This window comes from Misgurnus anguillicaudatus, chromosome 21 (genome assembly GCF_027580225.2).
Source record: "Misgurnus anguillicaudatus chromosome 21, ASM2758022v2, whole genome shotgun sequence".
NCBI lineage: Eukaryota > Metazoa > Chordata > Actinopteri > Cypriniformes > Cobitidae > Misgurnus > Misgurnus anguillicaudatus.
The window spans coordinates 32,783,304-32,803,329 of NC_073357.2; the positions used below are offsets into that span (position 1 = coordinate 32,783,304).

The window sequence follows — 20,026 nt, forward strand, 5'->3', positions numbered from 1 at the left end:
CGTTAATTTTGACAGCCCTAATATATATATATATATATATATATATATATATATATATATATATATATATATATATATATAAATTGAGAAAATATACAATATAGAATCAATGTATAATTAATATATTTAATTTATATTTATTTATTTCTGGCGTTATATTATATTATTATGTCTATAATAAGATCGGTCACAAACATGATTCCTGCACGATCTAATGTGTTGCATGTTATTAACTTACTGTCATGCATTGTGTGCAACATTTTTTGTCTCCCTCTTCGTGTTTTGTCCACTTTCCCAGTTGCTAAAAAACTCTTAAGCCTCTTAAAAGTCCTCGTCTTTAATTTTAAGAGTAAACGCCCACATTTCTAAGAATTTTCTTAGAATTGCGTCACTAGGAGCCACTTTTTGCACAAAAATTCTTTATGGATACGGGCCCTGATCCATCATTTTCAGCTCCAGTGAGCATCCCTAATCCAGACCCTCATGCAGATGGTTGGAGTTTTGATTCATCTAAAGCAGGGGTCTCCAACCTTTTTATGAGCAAGGGCTACCAAAATGGATAAAACAATCTGGAGGGCTACTTTTTGATATAGTCTACTTAAAACTTTTTTGTTTTACTTGTTTATTTTATTTTATTTGACTTGTTTATATGTTTTAGTATTGTTTAAAATTTTAACATACGTAAACCAAGCCAAGCTAATATAAAAAAATATGTAATGAATAAATATTACAGTTGAGACTATTAATAGAATGTGCTTTGGCGGGCACCTCACAGACTCTGTGCGGGCTACCAGGTGCCCGCGGGCACCACGTTGGTGACCCCGGATCTAAAGTAACATACAAGGTGAAAGAGCATTTTTTTGACATAATTAAGAAGAAAACAAACGCATTGCTCATGGCATTTAAATACAACATAACACTGGGTAATAATACTACCATTTCTGTTTAATCCATAGAGCACTCATTTTCACTCTTCAGATCATGGTGTGACCTGCCAGGTCGAATGTAGAGTAAGTAGCCTTAAAAAGTAAAAAATAAATATATTTATAAAAGCTCTTATGAAAAATCATCATCATTTGCTGTGCGAGGCAGATGTAGGTCTGATGGTCCGTCCAACATTCAAAACCTCACAGTAATCTACAGTCTTGAGTACTGTACCAAAACAATGTACACATATGCACATTATCAATTTAAATGAAAAAAAAAAACACTTAATACTACATGTAAATAAAAAGCTACACTCCTAATTCAATTATCTTTGATATTGCAGCTTAAGACAAGACAATCTTCACTGTCTTCACTGGTCCAGTCTCTTGTTACCCCAAATGCAGATGGAGATTATAGAAGAGGATGGTGTCTTTTCTCCAACATCTATTGAAGATCTAGACAGGCTTGAACGAAAGTTAACAGCCATAGGATTTATATAAAGAATGGTATAAACCATTTTATCTGTCAAACCTATTACCAATTATTGTAAACATAAACAATACTATAGTGCTTCATTTGTGTTGAAACATTACTTTAAATGTACTGGATCTGTTTAAGGGGAGCAGCTACACATAAAAGAACAACATGGAGAATCTGCTCAGAGGTGTTCACCTGCAACGCAGCTGCTATAGAACTATTGATGCAGGAGGAAACACAAGCGAGGTGTGTATGTTCAATGTGTGTATGTTATAGGTCAGTGGCGGCCGGTGACTTCTTTTTTCGAGGGCACTCGATGCGAAGATCGTCAGAACACGTATGTAGCCCGTTATGTGTGTGGTTTGTAATTTCAAAATATTTGTTCTGCACGTCGAGTGATCCTATGTGCATCACATGTTTTGTCAAAATAAGTGCCTGCTGCAGACGCGTCTAAAGGGTTTATGATAAAAGAGACGCTCACGTTTGCCAGATACTCGCATAATCTCATGCGTAATCAGCGTTTACTGTTAAGAGAGTGTCTTGCGTGTATTTTGTGAACGTGAGCGTCTCTTTTATCATAAACGGTTTTGACTCGTGTGCAGCAGGCACTTATTTTGACAAAACACGTGATGCACATGGTTCACATGATGCAACAAACACAGATTTTGAAAACACGAGCAACACACAACACTCCAAACGCATATTTTGAATTTGCGCCCCTCGGAAGAGCAGTCACGAGCCGCCACTGTTAGGTATATTCAAATGTTGTGCAGTATACATAAACTAAACTGGTTGACCTGTCATTATTGCATTAGGCAAGTACAACTGAGTAAGTTGAGGAAGTTTACAAACGAGGATCTATATTGTTAGTATAAATATCGTCAAGAAATATCAGTTATACTGACAGTAAACAAACAGTTTTTTTAATTACAATAATTACTTTTTTAGAAATTTACTTCAGTTAATAAACAACGACTCCATAAGTTTCCTTTTTACAATGTACTGTTATTCTTGTCCCTTAAAACTGCCATTATTTGTTTTGTGAAGTGATGTTTAGTGGACTGATGTCAGACTCATTTCAGATAATAAAGTTTATTGTTAAATTGTTACCCCTGCCTAATAAATATTTAATAATTACTGTGTAAATAAGAAGACAACACCCAAAAGTTAATCAATTTTTTATTTATGATATGCAGCCTTGGCTGAGCACCTAAAAGTATACACAAGTTCGTTATTTTTTTTAATAGCAGAATATAGTTTAAGTGTCAGGAACTGGACACGAACCCAGGCAGGCGCAGACAGTTTAACAGAAACTTTTATTTAAACAAAAACAAGAAAACAAAACCCACGAGGGGGCAAAACACACTATGCAAACAAAACACTAAACAGACTTGACACAACTTTACACTAAACAGACTTGACAATGAACTACACTTACTTGACTGAATGATATGTATAACTAGTATTAACAAACAGGATAAGTAAAAAACGAACGAGCACAGGACAGCAAACACAAGGGCGTTAAATAAGGGAGCAAATCAAGAGGGGAATAGGTGACATGAATCTAACAATAATGAGGTGATTAACGAGGAGACAAGGGGGTGGGGTGATAGACGAGACAAGCAAAGCACATGGCCTGACAAACAAAGCCACATGCTTTGACAAAACATGGTACTGCCAGAACCCTGTCTCAAGAAGCTAGAAACTATGACAAGAGTCCAGAAAGGATCCTGACATTAAGGTGGAAAGTTTGGTTTGTTTGCAAGTTTTGTCAGTGAAATGCAATGTATTTTGTGTTAAAATAAATCAAAGTGACAACACAAGTTGTGTTAAAAGTAACACAAAATGTGTTGTTTCAATAATAACACTGATTGTGTTGTGTTTAACACATTCATTTTTGGAGTGTAGGCATCAAAATAATAGTATTTTTTGTTGTTTGTTTTGTGCCTTGCAGATGGTTTCTCGACATCAACTTAGAACGTGGATCAAAGATGAAGACAGGGAAAATGACTTCAAAGAAAACTGGCCAAGTTGTGCAGAAAACGAGTAATAGTTTTCATGTTTTAATAAAAACAATATTCACAATTTATTCCAATATAACACATGTAATGACTAATTTATAATTAAGTGACATATCAGTAGAATACAGAACTTGGTTATAGTTTTGTAAAAATACAGTAATTTGCTGGCATTATAGCTGCCATTATGTAAATGTACAGTGTAAAGTTTTATAGAACATACTGTAAAAAATAAATTGCAGCATGATACTGTATCTGGCAATTACTGGTCAAGTCTGTAAAAGTTGTCTACAGTTGTAAAAATACAGAATGTGGCTGGCAACCCAGCTGCCAGTATTTTACTGTCAACTTACAAGGAAAAGTTTTACAATGACAAGACGGCCACAGACTCTGCACCCCTATACATACACACACTAATAAACTAATTCAGTCACACACTCTTTCAGGTGTCTGCGCTCCGGTGGCTTGCGGTGCCGTCATCGTCAGCTCCACAAGAGCAGCAGAGTCGTTGGCAACCTTCAGAAATCCACTGAAGACACATCACTTTCATTTACACCTGACCTTGCATTGCTACCACTTACTTTTTCTCTTATTCTGTTCTTTCATAATGTTTCCTTTATATAAAAAATAACCACGCCTCATGTACTGTGTTAGGTTGACCGAGACAAGATTCAGAGCAATTATGTACTGCTGTCCTTTTGTTGATGTGATTGTTTCCACCTCATTTGTTAATCGCTATGCATTAAACCGTCTGCTAAATGTAAATGTACTTATTACTACTATCAGCCAAAGGTAATTAGTTACACTACTAGTTATATTACTTTTCTATTGCACCCCCCACCAAAAAAGTTTTGTGAGTCTGTGAATCCAAGAAAGTTGCAGATAAATGAAGAGTACAACGGCCTCAAACTATTTGTTAAACAAGTTATGTAATGTAATAAAGCAGTAATATACATACCAAAATTTGCAACAGGTTCAAGCAGGTGCCAAATAAACATGTAACTAGCAACTAGCCCTTTTTGGATGGTAACTGTAATAATCCAGTGTTTTTTGGTAATTAATTATACTACCAGTTACCAAGGAAAAGTAATATTATTACAGTAGCCTAACTAGTTACTATTAACTACTTTCTGCCCAACACTGTGAACCTTAATCCATTTTCTACATTTTAAACATTGTGAATGGATTTGGGGAATTTTTTACACTAATATAGCCACTAATATGATAACAATACACGGTCACTATTTTCTTTCATATGATAATTAGGGTTCATTTGATAAGAATTAAATTGTCAGAGATAAATGTTACTGAATGTTAAAAGTATAAGAGTCTACTTTTACAGTTTAAAACAACAAGTAATTATAATACAAACATACCCTAGAGAAACACTTTATATACAGTAAAGACAGTACCAAATACTGCAATGATAATTAAAATGATGTTATATATGGCTAATATTTATGTGTTTCCATGACACAAGGTGATGTCACAGTAGAGGTGACGCTAATGGAACTGTACGCGTGTGTGATTATTTCGTCATTGTAAGAGGGCTATATAAGACCGCGCGAATTCCAGAAAATTTGTGGGTTTATAGTTAGGAGAGTTGTTGTTACTGTTGCTAATTGTCGGAGTGTTTTTTCATATTTCGTTATTTTTGTGGTTTTGTTCTGTGTTTGTTTGTTTCGAGTGTGTTTTTGTTTGTTTTTGCTGTGTGTTTTGTGTGTGTTTGTTTGTTTGTTTTTTTTGATGATTTGTAAAACCCCAAAAAAGCCCGCTGCGGTTAGCCGGCCATTCTTTGGCCGGCTAATCGCACGGGTTTTTTTGGCGGTCTACAGGCTGGTCCTGTTTTTTTTGGGCTGCCCGGACCGTAGCAGTGAACCGGAGGTTCGCCGCGGACAAAACAGCAGGCGTCCTCGGATGCCAGCTGTGGAGTCCGCGGTGATGCCGGTTCGCCGTATTTCGGAATTCACCGCCATGGAGACCTGTAAGTAAACCCATTTCTTCTGTTATTAGCTATAAAGTAAAATGAGATGTGTTTATTAAATTTGTGTTAATCAGAGTTTGACATGTAAGTGAGTCAGTATCTGTAACTAAAGTCGTTTAAAGTGTAAGAATAAATTATCATTTTTTTCTACTATACTAACTTAAAAACTTGAAAGTTAATTTAAAACATTAAAACATTGTTGGTCCTTGATAAACAATTTCATTATCAAATCAGATTGCAGGATTAGGATTAGTGTGTATGCTAGATTTAGGTTTAGGGTTGGGTTAGGGGCTTGTAAGAAATACTCATCAAACTATTCACCCTCATTTGAGGGTTTAAAAATGTTTAGGGGTTGGGTTAAGGGTAGGTTTGGGTATCTTTGATTAAAACGTTGATCCAGGATCAACAAAAAATGTTGATCCAGGATCACATCTTACTTGGTGTAATCACGGCGACCGTAAAGTTACATAATACTTGTAACTTAGGTATAAGGGAACGATATGATACGTTTGGGGTAATAAGGTGATAAAAATATGGAAAACTATAAATTATTTATATATTACTATTGTAAATGGGCTTTTTTATTTAATAAGCTATTTAGTCATAATTGCTTCTAAATGTTTGGCTTTTGACTTTAAATTAATAACAATATTTGTAATGTTTAATCTGACTTAATACCCAGATATACAAAGGAACAGTGTTCAAATACAAAATAAGAGTTTGTATGTTTGTCGCTGTGCAAATGTGAAGCAACTGTTTTTGTCCATAGTCTTTTCAGTAAATCTCATCATGAGTTTATACTAGGATACAGCATGTTGTATTTGTTATGCTTTGTCTATATGCTGCTATATAGTTTATTTTTCAAGAAATGCTAATAGATTTTTAACATAATTTCTCTCATCAGTAAGCATGCGTGACCTGGCAGCCCAAGTCACCAGCAGCTTGCTGAGTTTCCCAGAAGTGACGATAGACGCTCTGGGAGAGGATGAAGTTACGCTTGACTCCGTAGTACTGCATGGAAGATTTACTGTTGGTGAGTGTTGCTTACTTGCTTTACCCTGATTGTATGTTTTAATGACTAAACTATGGATTTGTTTGTTTGTAGGCATGTGCCATTTACCGGTTTTAAGGTATACAGAGGTTTTAAACAGTCAAGGTTTTAAAACCACTAACATTTTCTGTAATAGTGTTTGCAATGTATGAGCTGGGTTTACACATGTAGTCATGTAATTTACATTTAATATATGTTTAATAAAATAAAAAATATATTCCATCCAGTAAACTTTTTGTTTGTAGACGTCTGAAAATAACACATTTTAGTTTTGCAATGGCAATACCTTGAAGCTGTGGTATTTTTGCTTAAGGTTATCATACCGCAAAAATCTTATGCTGGCCCATGCCTAGTTGTTTGAATTAATGTAATGACAAATGGTTTTTGTTTGAATAATGTCAAACGTCTTTAAGTTTCTCTCAATTGTTGCCATCAGGAAAGAGTGGACTGGCCTGGCTTGCTTGCGGGCCCCAGTTGGAGGTGGTCCATGCAGTTACTGGCGAGCGTTTCTCTGCTTACCGCTTCAGCGGGGTGTCCGAGCACCCGCCCACGGTGTTGGCCATGCGGGATTTCTGTTGGCTAAAGCGGACAGGGCTTCTCGTGGGTCTGGAGGAAGGTGAAGGCAGTATGTTGTGCCTTTATGATCTTGGCATCTCCCGTGTTGTCAAGGCTGTGGTCATACCTGGCAAGGTAAGTGTGAACAGCTTTATTGTGTTTTATGGATGAGTTTCATGGATTGCTGTATCTTCTTGCCTTGATGTTTAAAATGCAGAGACTAGGGCTGTCGCGCAATTAATAGCACACAGTGTTTCTTAAATATATACATAAATGTTTGTGTATTTATGTATACATAATAATTACAGTATACACGCATATATTAAGCAAACACAAACTTTTATTATTTTTTATTTTGTTTTTCTTTGCATAGTACCCCACGGTTTGGTTTGGGTCAGGTCAGCTCACCTCACTTTGGCTTGGTTAGCTTTTCCATCGAGTTTAGTAACAATTCAGAGTGGGAGGGATTATAAGCGTGTTGTTATATTTGAGCTGCCTACTGATGTGACATCATGTGAGATATTGTTGTACATTCCCATAGATTCATTTATTTTTCAGTCCGCTACAAAATTAAAATTGCTTGCACATTGCGTTTTACACTACCTCTGCTTCACATGACAATTTCTGTACAAACATTTGCATTTAACCATATATGTGGAAGTGCGCGTCGCGAATGTGCCACCACAAACAAAAAGTCTGGAAAAAAACTGTTATGGTGTTCCTGATTCACAACCTGTGGATGTTTTCATCGCTAAAAGGGAGTTTAGGAACTTACAGCAAAGCACAGATGATAACAGGTTTACTCGAGACGGAGCAAGCTTGCATGAGGGTAAAGCTAATCTTTTACATTATAGCAATGACACTGGTAGTGACAATTCTCTCGGACCAATAAGTGATTTACAGTGTTTTCGCGTCACGTTTTGGTATCAGCTTGGGTTGCTTGGAACCCCGACCGAGGTGGTACTAAAAAAAAGGATCTGGTACTACAAACTGAATCCAGTGGAAAAGCTCCCAAAAGTAAGCTGACCCCAAGCCAAACCGTGGGCTACTATGCAATGGAAAAGCGCCATTAGTGCCTTTAACCAAGAACCAGTGCTTTACTATTCCACACCGGTTTTTGCATAGAGACTTCTGTGGATGATAAGGTGACCAAAAAGCTTACCATCTTCTTGTCTTATACAGATAACAGCCATTGAGCCCTTGGTTAGCTATGGAGGGGCCAGTGCCAGCACACAGCATCTGCATCAGAGTCTACGTTGGTTCTTTGGAGTTGCTGCTGTGGTAACAGACGTCGGTCACGTTTTGCTGGTTGACCTCTGTCTGGATGACCTGTCTTGCAGCCAGAGTGAACTGGAAGCCTCAGGTGAGATTGTGACAGATGGTGTGGTTTTTTTTTGCCTTAAAAAATCCAAAGGCTTTATATTAACCTCAAATTACTTTTGTGTGTGCTTTGACACAGATTTGGAAGTGGTCAATAAATCTCCCTCTGAGATCCCACGCTTTAGAGAGGGTGCGATTCAGCAGGGCAGACACCTGTGCCTGCAGCTCAGCAGCCCCACAGATACAGGGGCAACAGCGCTGCAGTATATACAGCGGACCAACCAGCTTGCTGTAGGCTTTGCTGATGGCTACCTGCAGCTCTGGAACATGAAGACCCTCAAAAAAGAGTTAGTGAAACTTCGTAGTACTTTTAAAACCAGAAAAGTGTAAGTTTCTTTCATTGTACTTTAATGTGAACATGAACCTGTCTTCTTTTGCTCTCTAGATATCACTCACGGCTAGAGGGTGGCAGAGTGCCCGTCTACGCGTTCACGTTCCAGGAACCAGAGAATGATCCCCGAAACTGCTGCTATTTGTGGGCCGTGCAGTCAGCACAGGATCAGTAAGTTTGCTGTCTCTATGACCAAGGACACAACCATCCCATTTTTAAGTGTGTACATTGCACCTTATGATTTGAAATTGTTGTTTCAGTGAGGGGGATGTGGTTAGCATTCATTTATTACAGCTGGCCTTTGGAGAGAGGAAGTGTTTGGCTTCAGGGAAAATTATCTATGAGGTAAAATAAATAGACTAAGCAGTTCTGTAATATCCATTTTAAATATACATACTTATGATATACAATGTTGTCGCTGATAATGATTCAAACTTTGATGCTCAGGGTCTAGAGTATTGTGATGAGCGATATAGTCAGGACCTGAATGGCACGGCGTTCCCACTCAGGGCTCAAGCTACTAATACTCGTTTGATCGGCTGCCAGACTATAGAGAAGTTTCGTCGCCATCCTGATCGCGATGACAGCATGAATGAAGGTTTGTTCACGTGGCTAGCTTTATTGTTTACGTGCAGTGTGCTTGATGTCAGGTCAACTTTACAAGTTTTTTTTTTCTCTTCAGTGCCATCTCCGGATACAAGCGTATCAATTTTTAGCTGGCAAGTCAATTCTTACGGACAAGGCCAGCCATCTACCTTCATTGGTGTTTTTGATATTAACAGATGGTACCATGCTCAGATGCCAGACTCACTAAGGTAAGAGGACATGTGACCAAAGCTTCAAAACAGTAATAAACTTCCATAAGGCCTACATGTTTGTGCATATGTAAATCGTGCTCTGTATGTTATGATTTCTGATGTTTTTCTCTTGTTTCTTGCTCAGAACGGGTGAATCTTTGAGAAATTGTCCTTATCTGGCAGTGTGGTCTCTTGACTCTGTGGTAGAGATGACTGCTTCCTGTCCTCTGATGGACCTTATTGTTCATGAACGCAGTCTAAGTAGGGGCCTGCCTTACACCTGCCCCCCACCAGAGCAGTTCTTTAATCCCACAACCTACAACTTCGGCAAGACACAAATTCATTTTTTATTATAATTTATGGAATACTGGCTTTATAAATGTCTAATAGCACTTGTTTTTTTTTCTAGATGGGAGTTGTTTGCTTAATACTGGAATTGTGCACTTTACTTGCTCTGGTCATCAAAAAGAGGTTCGTTTTCATCCACTGTTTTATATTGTATGCCTAATTCTATTTATTCTTGTGCATTAAAATCATACTCTCCACTCTCAGACCCTGAGCTACTTGAAGAAGCTGGCTCCAAGTTTGGGCGGCAGCATTACGATTGGATACTCGCGCTGCCTTATGTCTGGTCTCCTGTCCTCTCGTCTTGCTGATGTCCAGCCCTCTAGCCTCTCACAGGTCACACACACCTTTCATTCGACATTGCCTTGTGTAGGATTGGTCAGGAGGACTAACTTGAGAGACAGTAGAGATGTTATGAAACGAATACTTTTTTTTTTGTATTTACAGGAAGAGCAACTTGATGCCATCTTATGCACCGCTGTAGAGACGAGCTCCTTGGGATTCATCACTGGCTGTATTAAACAGTGGACCACTGAGGGTAAAAATGATGCTTTAGTACTTTGTTTTAGTATATTTAGAATATAGTCTTTTTCTTTAATGCCAATAAATGACCTATACTTATAACTTTCTTTGCCGCATTTGTGCACACAGAGCAAGCGGGGTCAGCCGTGAATTTGCGCTATATACTGGAGTGGGCCTGGAACAAGTTTGTGCGCACCAAAGAAGAGCTGGATGAAATATGTAAGCAATCCTTCACAATCTGAATTCTGTTTGTTACGTGTTAGAGCTTGTTTACACCTGGTATTAAGATGCATTTTGGTCGATCAGATCACAACTTAATACCAGGTATAAACAGCCCCTTATTGTCAATTTAAAAGCATTCTGATCATTTTGTTCTTTCTCCAGGTGCTCCACTCTTTGACAGCTTCACAAATTTCACAGATCCAGAAACACTTCAGCTCCTACAGCACAGTCAACGCTTGCTGGCAAACCTCAGCACCATCTTCCATTGTTTTCTTAATGGGGCACAGGAGATCACACACAAAGGTGTCAAAATATACATATGTGATCTTGTTCTTTGTTGGTGTTTGTGTTGAACTTATTTTAATTGATTTGTTTATTTTTGTTTGCAGGGTTGGTTGGACTCATGAACAAATGCATGGTGTCCAGTTTGATGTCTCACTACACTCTTAAAACAAATGTGTTAAAAACAACACAACATGTGTTATTTTTTACACATGTTCTGAGTGTGCGCAGGGACAACACATGTTGAGTTAAATTTAACACAGAATATGTGTTATAAAATGCAACACAAAAAATGTGTTGCTTCAGTAAACACATTAATGTGTAACTTTCTATTAATTTAACACAACTGTGTGTTACCCAGTAATTGTTTAGTTTTAATATAAAAGAAAAAAAAAACCATACGATTTGTAAACTTTAAATAATGAAATCAAGCAGACAACTATTAAATATTGTTCACAAACGATTTATTTGTAAAAGAACAAATATTTGACAATTAATGCTAGCATGAAAATATGCTAGTACTGTATGTTGCAAGATGTATGGTAATTTAAATAAATGTAAGTGCAAGTATAATCACTTCAAACATACATTACATTCATACATTTTAAAACACCATTTATTGAGTAAAGAGAGTGGCTAACCGCACACTGATCCACTTGTGACAATAAGTCTACAAAAAGTCTACAAAAACATAGTTTTTATTAATAAAGTGCAAAGTGCAAGTGAATATAAAAACAGACAAGGCGAGCAAACGTTTCAGCTCTTGCTTTCCTCAGTGCACTTATTGTCACAAGTGGATCAGTGTGCGGTTAGCCACTCTCTTTACTCAATGACTCGTTTGGCTCCACGCACCTGAAGTACATGGACTTATAACTAAGTACACTTCTTTGGTTGGAGCGCTACATATCTTCCTTAGTTCCAAAACACCATTTATAAAACGTTTGTCCTGAAACATTAACACGTTATTTTACATTAAGAAAAATACTTCAAATGAACTTGACAAGTGTATTCAAAGAAATTTCCATCACAAAATATTTAGGGGTGGTTTGCCGGACAGGGATATCTTAATCCAGGACTAGGCCTTAGATTAATTAGGAAATATATCTGGTTTTAACAAACATGCCTTACTAAAAACATTACCTGTGTGCATTTTGAGGCAAAACAAAGGGCACTGATGTATTTTAAGATATGTCAGTGCAAGTTGTTTTCAGTTTGGACAGCTCTTAAAAATGTTTTAGTCTAGGACTAGTCTAATCCCTGTCCGGGAAACCGCCACACAGTGCATGCATTGTTTAAAACAGACTGCAATTTTGCGGTCCATTTTGAAACTCCATTGCCTTGGATCATTTGCAAGAGGACTGGGACAAGGGTGGATCATATTCATACAAAAAAAACTGAAGACAGTTGGCAGGGATACTTAAGGTTACTTAGCTAGTAAATTTGAAAAGTCTGTCTACCGCACAGGTCAGATTGTCAACATCACGTGGAAAGTCAAGAGAATCATTCATTGCGACAATTACATAGTGGCCTCTATGTCCTGAAGAACCGCTGGAAACCAACTGTGGCTGAGCTGATTTTAGACACCTTTTCATCATTTAGTAAGCAGAGGTCACGCTGGTACCAGCCTACAGAAATGAAACAATATACATCATTAGAAAATGTTGTTGCATGAAAATTACTTATTTTATATAAAGTTTTTAGTCACAAAGCTTACCGCCACCAAGTCCCACAGGTCTGAGACAGCAGAATTCACACAGCAGAAGATGAACGAGTATAACACAGCTCATCTGAGTGTGGTAAACATGCAGGTCACATGCAAAATATAAATTATGAGAAAAAATTCTTTAAAAAGGATTACTTTTATATCTTACATTAAATGTTACATTTTAAATGTAATTTTCCAAATAAAAAATTTGGAACAAAGACAGGAAATCATACCATTATGTTGACTGTAAGCTTTCGTCAATGAATGTCTGATGTCCATTTTCTTCTCTAAAGATGCTATTTCCCTGAGTTTCTCAATAATTGTCACCTCCCATTTCCTGATAAACATGTCTTCTTTCCTATCGGTAAGTCTGGAAAACTCGATGTCCACCTTCATTAAATTTAATAAGAAATATTAATATTGAAATGATGAAGCACTTTGTGTAAAGTTATCTGCAGTTAAGTATATTACAAAGACTGGCATGTCCAGACATTGGGGATATTCCTTAAAGATTTCACCAACAGTTGGTGATTTTGTCATTACCTGTATCCATCTCCTTTGATGACTGAAGGTTTGGTCAATGGCATTCTTTATTGATGATGTCCTCTCACGTGTTGAAGCTTCCGTCTGATGTTCTGTAGTCTCATTTTTATAAATCCACTGTGTGATGGCCCATCAAAAAAAAAAAAGAAAAAAAAGAAAAATGCTCCTATCATGATCAATGCAAAAATAGCACTAAGTTAGAGTCAAGTACAGTTATACACATTGTCAAGTAAGTAATTTCATACACATAAATGAAGTAAGTAAAAGCATCCTTAGGGTACATGTCCCTCATTTTGACCAAATGATACCATAATCCAACAACACAATCTCCTTTGCGAGTGGCAGTGGATAGCTGAAAAAGATTACAAACAAACATTGACATAAGAATTGTGATTTACATCTAGTTAAGTATTACTGGGCAGTATTTATAACTCAATAGTGCAAAAAAAAAAAAAAAACACTTTACATCTAAGTTAGCACAAAACTACACCCATTTTATTCAGCACTTCAGCCTTACTGCAAGCAGTGAAAGGTTCGTGAAGTTTGACACATTACCATTAGACCACTATAACAGTTACTCTCCCAGTAATTGCGTAATGTCTAACTTTATATTGAACGCGAGGGGCGCAACACGAAAATAAAAAAACATTATTATAAAATGTGGCGGTGCATGTACAGCATCACCGATTAATAATGAGTTTTACCGTCTTTTGTCTCGTCATGCCGCTCACAGGTGTACAGTAGGTACAGTGACGTGCATACTGATCCACCATGTGCTTAACCAAACGCGACGAGGCGTCGTGATAATCGAAAGGCATAATTTATAATATCCCGTCCTTAACGTCAGGACATAGACTGAAAAGAAACCCGTTACCGCGTGTCACGTCTATTTAGGACACGGTGTTTAAGATTTACGTTAAAGTGCTGCAGGTATCACACATACTAACCCGTAGTCCAATGTGCCTTTCATTAAACAATGACTGTTAACATGAAACTCCAAACGTAACTTTGCAAAACGAGCGAGCATTTAACGTTACCACAATAAAGTTTAAATGAACAGTCTCCTGCACAATTAATGCGAACGTTTCTTACACTATATGATAAATAGATATTATATTATAACTGTAATTTTTAATTTAAATTCTTACCTGATGCAGACAGGAACATTCTTGACCTCTCGACTGGAAATGCGGTTGGATAAAGAACGTCACAGCGCATGCGCAACAATATGCGTTCTTGTCTGTTTTTTCTCCTCAATAAAACAAATACAAAATAGACTGCCGAGGCTCAATAATAATGTTCATGAATTTCATAATAATAAAATAATAATAACACACGCAAAAAAATAAAATATACAACAATGCGTAGTTATCTGTCCATGTGAAACGTCATCAGCTGACTCCCGTGTGAACTTACGACAGCCACCAATGGAAGAGAACGCCTGCATAATGTTTGAAATATTACTCTTATTGTGTCACAAAATGTATATTCAAAAGCTATTTAGGCGAGAATGTATGTATAAAAAGATCAAATGTGCGGTCGGTTAATAAAGATAGCGTTTATTAAAAAATCTGCTCCGACTCTTTCGGAGTTCTGATCCAAACAACCACCGGATACTCAGCGCTCATGTACCCCGCCCAACGCAGCTTGATCTCGGCAAGTCCTTATGAAAATCCCCGCTGGCTTTTATGTGGTAGTAATGGTTAACAGTAGATATATTTTGGTTAACAGTAGATATATTTTATTTTGTTACTTTGTTTAAATATAAATCGTCATTAAATTACAATAATTATGCATTTTATTTTATGGTGTACTGGTAAACGTGTTTTACACATTCATTGTGTAAGCAGTTAAGCATAATATTTACACATTATGTGTCAGTTCTAACACAAAAATGTGTTGGAATCCTTTTACTCATATTTTGTGTAAAATTTTAACACATCAATTTTAAGAGTGTATGCTCAGGTGGTTCTGTGGTTCTGCCGTACCGGCTTCCTTCCAGAGGGCACTGGTATGATTGTTTGCAGAGTTTCACCAGTCTTTGACCACATTTGTCTATTGCATTTTATAAACGTACATATGCTTTTTCACAGATGATGATGTCCAGCAAATATCAAGGCCCTTTTACAGTCATTCTATTATAAAGAACTCCTACGTTAGCAAAAGGGAAGAGCTGCAGAGACTTGCCAAGTAAGTTACTCAAAGTGCCATTGGGTGATAAAGTGTTTAAACACGAGTGTGAGAAAGGATTGGTTTAAATTGATGCAAACTAATATTATGTCAGAGTCCACTGCTTGTTGGTAAACATGCTGAACAGTGTTTTGTATATGGAAGAGCTTTCTCCTATATTTCAGGGCATTTAATAAAATAAGCTCGTGCAACTTTCACATGCTCGCAAAATTAAACTAATGGAAAACGCGGAGAGCAGATGCTTTAGTTTTATCAATGAAAGCCTCAAGATAGTGCTGCACTGTGTGTTCACGAAAGAAGTCAGAAACGATTAACACATTTGATAAATGGGCGGACCATCACTTCTACCTTTTGTACTTTATAGTTTCTTGTTAGTTCTGTCTAATATAAAGCCACACAATAATACAGTTTTTCTTTACAATAGGGATAAGTGGCGTGCGGACTGCCTAATGATTGACGGTCTGGTAACGCAGTGTGGGGAGGGTCTAGTTGAACTCTGGAGAAGGGATGAGGGTGGAACTGGACAGTATCCTCCCCCGACACTTCATGTAAGTGAAGACTTTTAGATGTGCTTAAAAGAAAAGACTTTGTCTCCGCTGTACTTATTTTTTGTTTATTTATTTGCTTGCAGTCCTTGCTTGACATATATCGGCTGGAAAACATTGAGGAATCTGCCAGACATGCTATTGCATCCTTTTTGAGCTTTTGAAACTCCGTTTTTGTATAAAATGTGTAAATATTGTGCGTTCTGCCATTTAAGATTATTCCTTGACTCAGTTTCGTAGGTTATTTATTTCCTAATGGATTTGAGTACGTCAGTGGAGTCTTTTACCACAGCATTTGGCATTCCGATTGGAATAGTCAAACTGGCACAAGGCATGTGGTTGCTAGACCATCATGATCATGAGGTAAGCATTGCTTTAACTTGGCTTTTATCTGCTGTCCATTTATTTGTGCAGTGTTATCCCTTCCCCTCATTCTCCACCAGCCTTTTTTTTTTAAAGTTGCCCGCCAGCTTTTGTGTTTTGATTTTTCACAAGTTCAACAAAACGCCTTTCAGGAAAATGTTCTTCTATAAATATACTGTTTATAAAACCTATGAAAATGGGTAGGTTTCTTTAAAAATAAGGCTTAAATAATTGCATTTTCATAAATGCGCAAAGATTAAAACATACATGGAGTTTACAATGTTGTAGAATTAGCTGACGCTTCAGTTAGTTGGGTAAGAGCGCCATCTAGTGGATAAGTAAAGATTAAAGGAATTAAAGATTACTGTAAAAACTTGTCAGGGACACGTCATTGGCAGGGAAATGTTTTTTCTTAACTCTTTCCCTGACATTCACGAGTTAACTTGTCAATTTAGAGAAATCACTTCCCTGCCAATGACGAGTTTTTCCGGCAATCCATATTTTCGTTATTATCCACCAGATGGCGCTCCTACCCAACTTATAAAACCCGGAAGTATCCTCCTACACCAAACAGTTCAAACTCCATGTGTGTTTTGATCATCGCTCTGAATCGGATCTCTATCAAAAGTTGCAAAAACGCAATTATCTTAGCTTTTTGCTCAAAATTTGGTATTTTTTGAAGAAACCTACCTATATTTGAGAATTGATAAAAAGCAAATTAAGGTAATATGAAACTTTTTTTTTTAAGCTGAGGGTCCGTTCTTTCATTTGATATTACATGTTCGTATATTTAATTTAAAGAAGAACATTTTCTGGAAGCATTAAACTTTTGTGAAAATCATAAGAAATGCTGGCACTAGCTGGCAACTTTTTTTTGAAACGCTGGCAGGGAAAGAGTTAATTTGACCAGTTAACTCGTCAATGATGGGGGAGAGAGTTAATATGTAATTATTTCTAATGAACAATTTTATGTAGCACATTTCTTAGCGTGGTTTATAATTAACATGAACTCTTATGAACATTTGAGATATATTTGTTGGTTGAAACTAACATTACTATCAGTTTGTGTGTAATATGTTATGTTTAATGGACATATTCCCCCTTACCAGAGATCTCTGGAGCTGCTCTTGCATCCAGCCACCAGTCACTCACTTTGGAGCTGGCAACATGAACGTGTCCTGCAAGCTTTGATGTGTCAGCAGAAGCACACCCTTGCTCTACGCTACTTGCATGCGATGAAGCCTCCACTGTGCACTACCAGCCAAGCCAAGCTTTCCCTTTCAGTCCTGCTCCATAACAGGTAGAAATGCACCCTATCAATTGTATAGAGTGCCATGTTTTAATGTGTAAAGTGCTTTAGAAAAAGCTGATTTATAGTCTCTTACTTTGGTGGGGTTTTTTTGGTGAACAGGTGTATTGTGGAGGCATGGGCGTTGTTAAGGCAGCACTGTAATAAGTTAAACATGGAAGAGCTGATGAAGTTTTTCTTCGATACGTGCCAGGAGCTAGGTCTGGAGAAAGAGCTACTGAATCTGCCACTTGGCATGGCAGAACAGGTGGGTTTAAAACACTTTGAGACAGTACAAGGGTTTTGTCAAAAGTCTTTGTGGGATGTTGCATTAACCATATAATCTTTTGAGCGGAAAAATGAGTCGTTCACAAATGTATTGTAATTTTTCTGATTCAGGCCGATCGGGATCCTAAGATGAAGGAAAGGTCAAACTCCATTTTAAACCAGTATGGGCGAGTAAAACCATCCCACATTTAGTCCTTGAATTTGAGGGTATTGGACCTGGAAAGGTCCTTGAATTTGAAGTTAACTGATGTGTGGGAACCCTGTGTTTATTTTATTTCCTCTGTAGCCCCAGAGAGGCAGAGATGCAAGTGCTTGTCCCCAGGCTTTTGGATTTGGTCGTGCAGCCATCTTCCCAAACTTCTTCTAATTTGCCGGGTACACCATCAAGGTCCATAAACTCATGGGCTGGCCCAAAGATTATCAGTAAAGCTCCAGAGCTCAATCTGTTGCAAACTCCACAAGTGGTAAAGGTGAGCAACCCCATGATTTTACGACCCACTCCCGTGGCCACCCCTTCAGCTTCTCCAGGCCGGTCCATCTCTCCCACACCTTGCCACATAGAAAGTCACATTACTTTTATAGAGGAAGCTGACTCTCCAGAGCCTCCCAAGGGATCTGTCCACTGGAACAACAGGGTAGGTCTGATTGTGCAGCGGCCCTTTAAAATATTTGTTTTTGTAGATTTGTAGACATTATGAAGATATTGAAAAAGAAATGTTGTCTTTGGCTTCTTTACAGATTGCCTTTAACAGGGAGATCAATACACCTAATAGACAATTTGTTTTCTTATTTGTCACAGGACAATGGCCTGGTAGATGATGCAGTGGAAACTGAAGCTGTCAAACCCAAAAAGAAGAGAAAATCTAGGTGAACTGTCTGTTATATGTGGTTGTGCCTGCTATTTTCTAATTAAGATAATGTTTGGAATAACTAAACATCTAATTTTTTATTATAAAGTATGCTGTTTACTGAGGGACTTGAGCACCAAAAAGATGGCTTAGTTTTTAAATGCAAATAGTCTTTTATCGATGCTATAAATAAAATTTGATACTTTTGAATTATTTTGTTACTTGGTTTGTTTATAGAACGGATTGTGTAGGAAATGTAAAGCCGGATCAAACAATTACAAGGTTTATGGGTTGCACCACTTGGATGATGTGGTTCACCTTGCATTGGTTAAGTGTAACAAGATGGTCTATTTTAAACGGATGGACGTTTTGCTTTACTTGGCACTTAGTCTCCTCTATCATGAGGTCTTAAAGGTGCAGTGTGTAAATTTTAGTGGCATCTAGTGGTAAGGTTGCGAATTGCAACCAATGGCTCAGTCCACTGCTCACCTCTTGCTTTTGAAACGCATAGAGAAGCTACGGTAGCCACCACCGGACAAACATGTCATCGATGGAGACAACTTAGTAAAAAAGTTTGTCCGTTGAGGGCTTCTGTAGAAACATGGCGGCACAAAATGGCGACTTCCATGTAAGGGGACCCTCTGTGTATGTAGATAAAACGTCTCATTCTAAGGCAATAAACACATTATGAAAGGTCTTTATACACCCCTGATAATTTAGTTTTATATATTATTTTGCATTTCTGTCAAGAGATCCTTGTAAAAATTATACACTGCACCTTTAAGTTGAAGAACCCCAAGTTTGTTCATTGCAAATAATGTACATGCATTTTTGTTCAGATACATCAGTTATATTTAAAAGAGCATTGTGAACTCTGTTGTAATGCATATTTGCTTTCAAATACAAATAATTTACATTTCTAAAGAGATTTTTTCCACTTCTTTACTGGGTTGTTGTGACATCATCAGTATTTTCATTTATGTAATTGTTTTGATGCAAAATATGTTTTCTAAAGGGCAAGACTTGTAAACAAGATTACAGCATTTTTGTATTTTGTACATCAAGCTCACATCTTTTACCCCGAATTATAAACAGTGCTTCATTTAAAGGGACACTGCAACTTTTTTTGAAAATATGCTCATTTTCCAGCACCCCTAGGGTTAAACAATTGAGTTTTACAGTTTTGGAATCCATTCAGCCGATCTCCGGGTCTGGCGGTACCACTTTTAGCATAGCTTAGCACAAGGGTGTCCAATACGTCGATCGCGATCGACCGGAAGATCGCACATAAGTTAACTGTATATGATGCTCCATGAGCATCGGAAAACAGAGGGCGAAATAGGCATTATGAGAGGGGCCAATCAC

General features: G+C 37.4%; 1 protein-coding gene and 2 long non-coding RNA genes across 3 annotated transcripts; 2 read left to right on the forward strand and 1 right to left on the reverse strand.

Annotated features, from left to right (window-relative positions):
• The first annotated feature begins 900 nt into the window (after window positions 1-900).
• LOC129443129 (uncharacterized) lies at window positions 901-4,181 on the forward strand. The gene is made up of 5 exons (XR_012359948.1): window positions 901-1,010; window positions 1,271-1,433; window positions 1,546-1,650; window positions 3,359-3,450; window positions 3,869-4,181. It is a non-coding gene; the product is annotated as an uncharacterized lncRNA (long non-coding RNA).
• Window positions 4,182-4,899: 718 nt separating this feature from the next.
• LOC129443135 (protein ELYS) lies at window positions 4,900-18,710 on the forward strand. Its single transcript, XM_073858961.1, has 26 exons — window positions 4,900-5,406; window positions 6,311-6,439; window positions 6,894-7,147; window positions 8,195-8,375; window positions 8,472-8,679; window positions 8,778-8,894; window positions 8,984-9,068; window positions 9,171-9,321; window positions 9,406-9,538; window positions 9,666-9,847; window positions 9,930-9,991; window positions 10,073-10,201; window positions 10,313-10,403; window positions 10,517-10,606; window positions 10,772-10,912; window positions 10,999-11,048; window positions 15,096-15,150; window positions 15,233-15,329; window positions 15,754-15,877; window positions 15,961-16,017; window positions 16,115-16,237; window positions 17,347-17,537; window positions 17,649-17,793; window positions 17,925-17,974; window positions 18,100-18,448; window positions 18,613-18,710. The coding sequence occupies exons 1-26, from the start codon at window positions 5,169-5,171 to the stop codon at window positions 18,682-18,684; spliced, it is 3,504 nt and encodes a 1,167-aa protein (XP_073715062.1). The 5' UTR covers window positions 4,900-5,168; the 3' UTR covers window positions 18,685-18,710.
• On the reverse strand, window positions 11,671-14,999 carry LOC141352874 (uncharacterized). The gene is made up of 5 exons (XR_012359947.1): window positions 14,288-14,999; window positions 13,140-13,491; window positions 12,830-12,986; window positions 12,606-12,678; window positions 11,671-12,516 (listed from the first exon to the last, which is right to left on the reverse strand). It is a non-coding gene; the product is annotated as an uncharacterized lncRNA (long non-coding RNA).
• Window positions 18,711-20,026: the final 1,316 nt, after the last annotated feature.

Excerpts from the sequence above, each read along its gene's own strand:
- LOC129443135 (XM_073858961.1), top strand. The coding sequence starts at position 5,169 with ATGATTTGTAAAACCCCAAAAAAGCCCGCTGCGGTTAGCCGGCCATTC. Across the intron at positions 7,148-8,194 it reads CTGTGGTCATACCTGGCAAG|ATAACAGCCATTGAGCCCTT; the intron begins GTAAGTGTGAAC and ends TGTCTTATACAG. Across the intron at positions 15,330-15,753 it reads GAGCTGCAGAGACTTGCCAA|GGATAAGTGGCGTGCGGACT; the intron begins GTAAGTTACTCA and ends TCTTTACAATAG.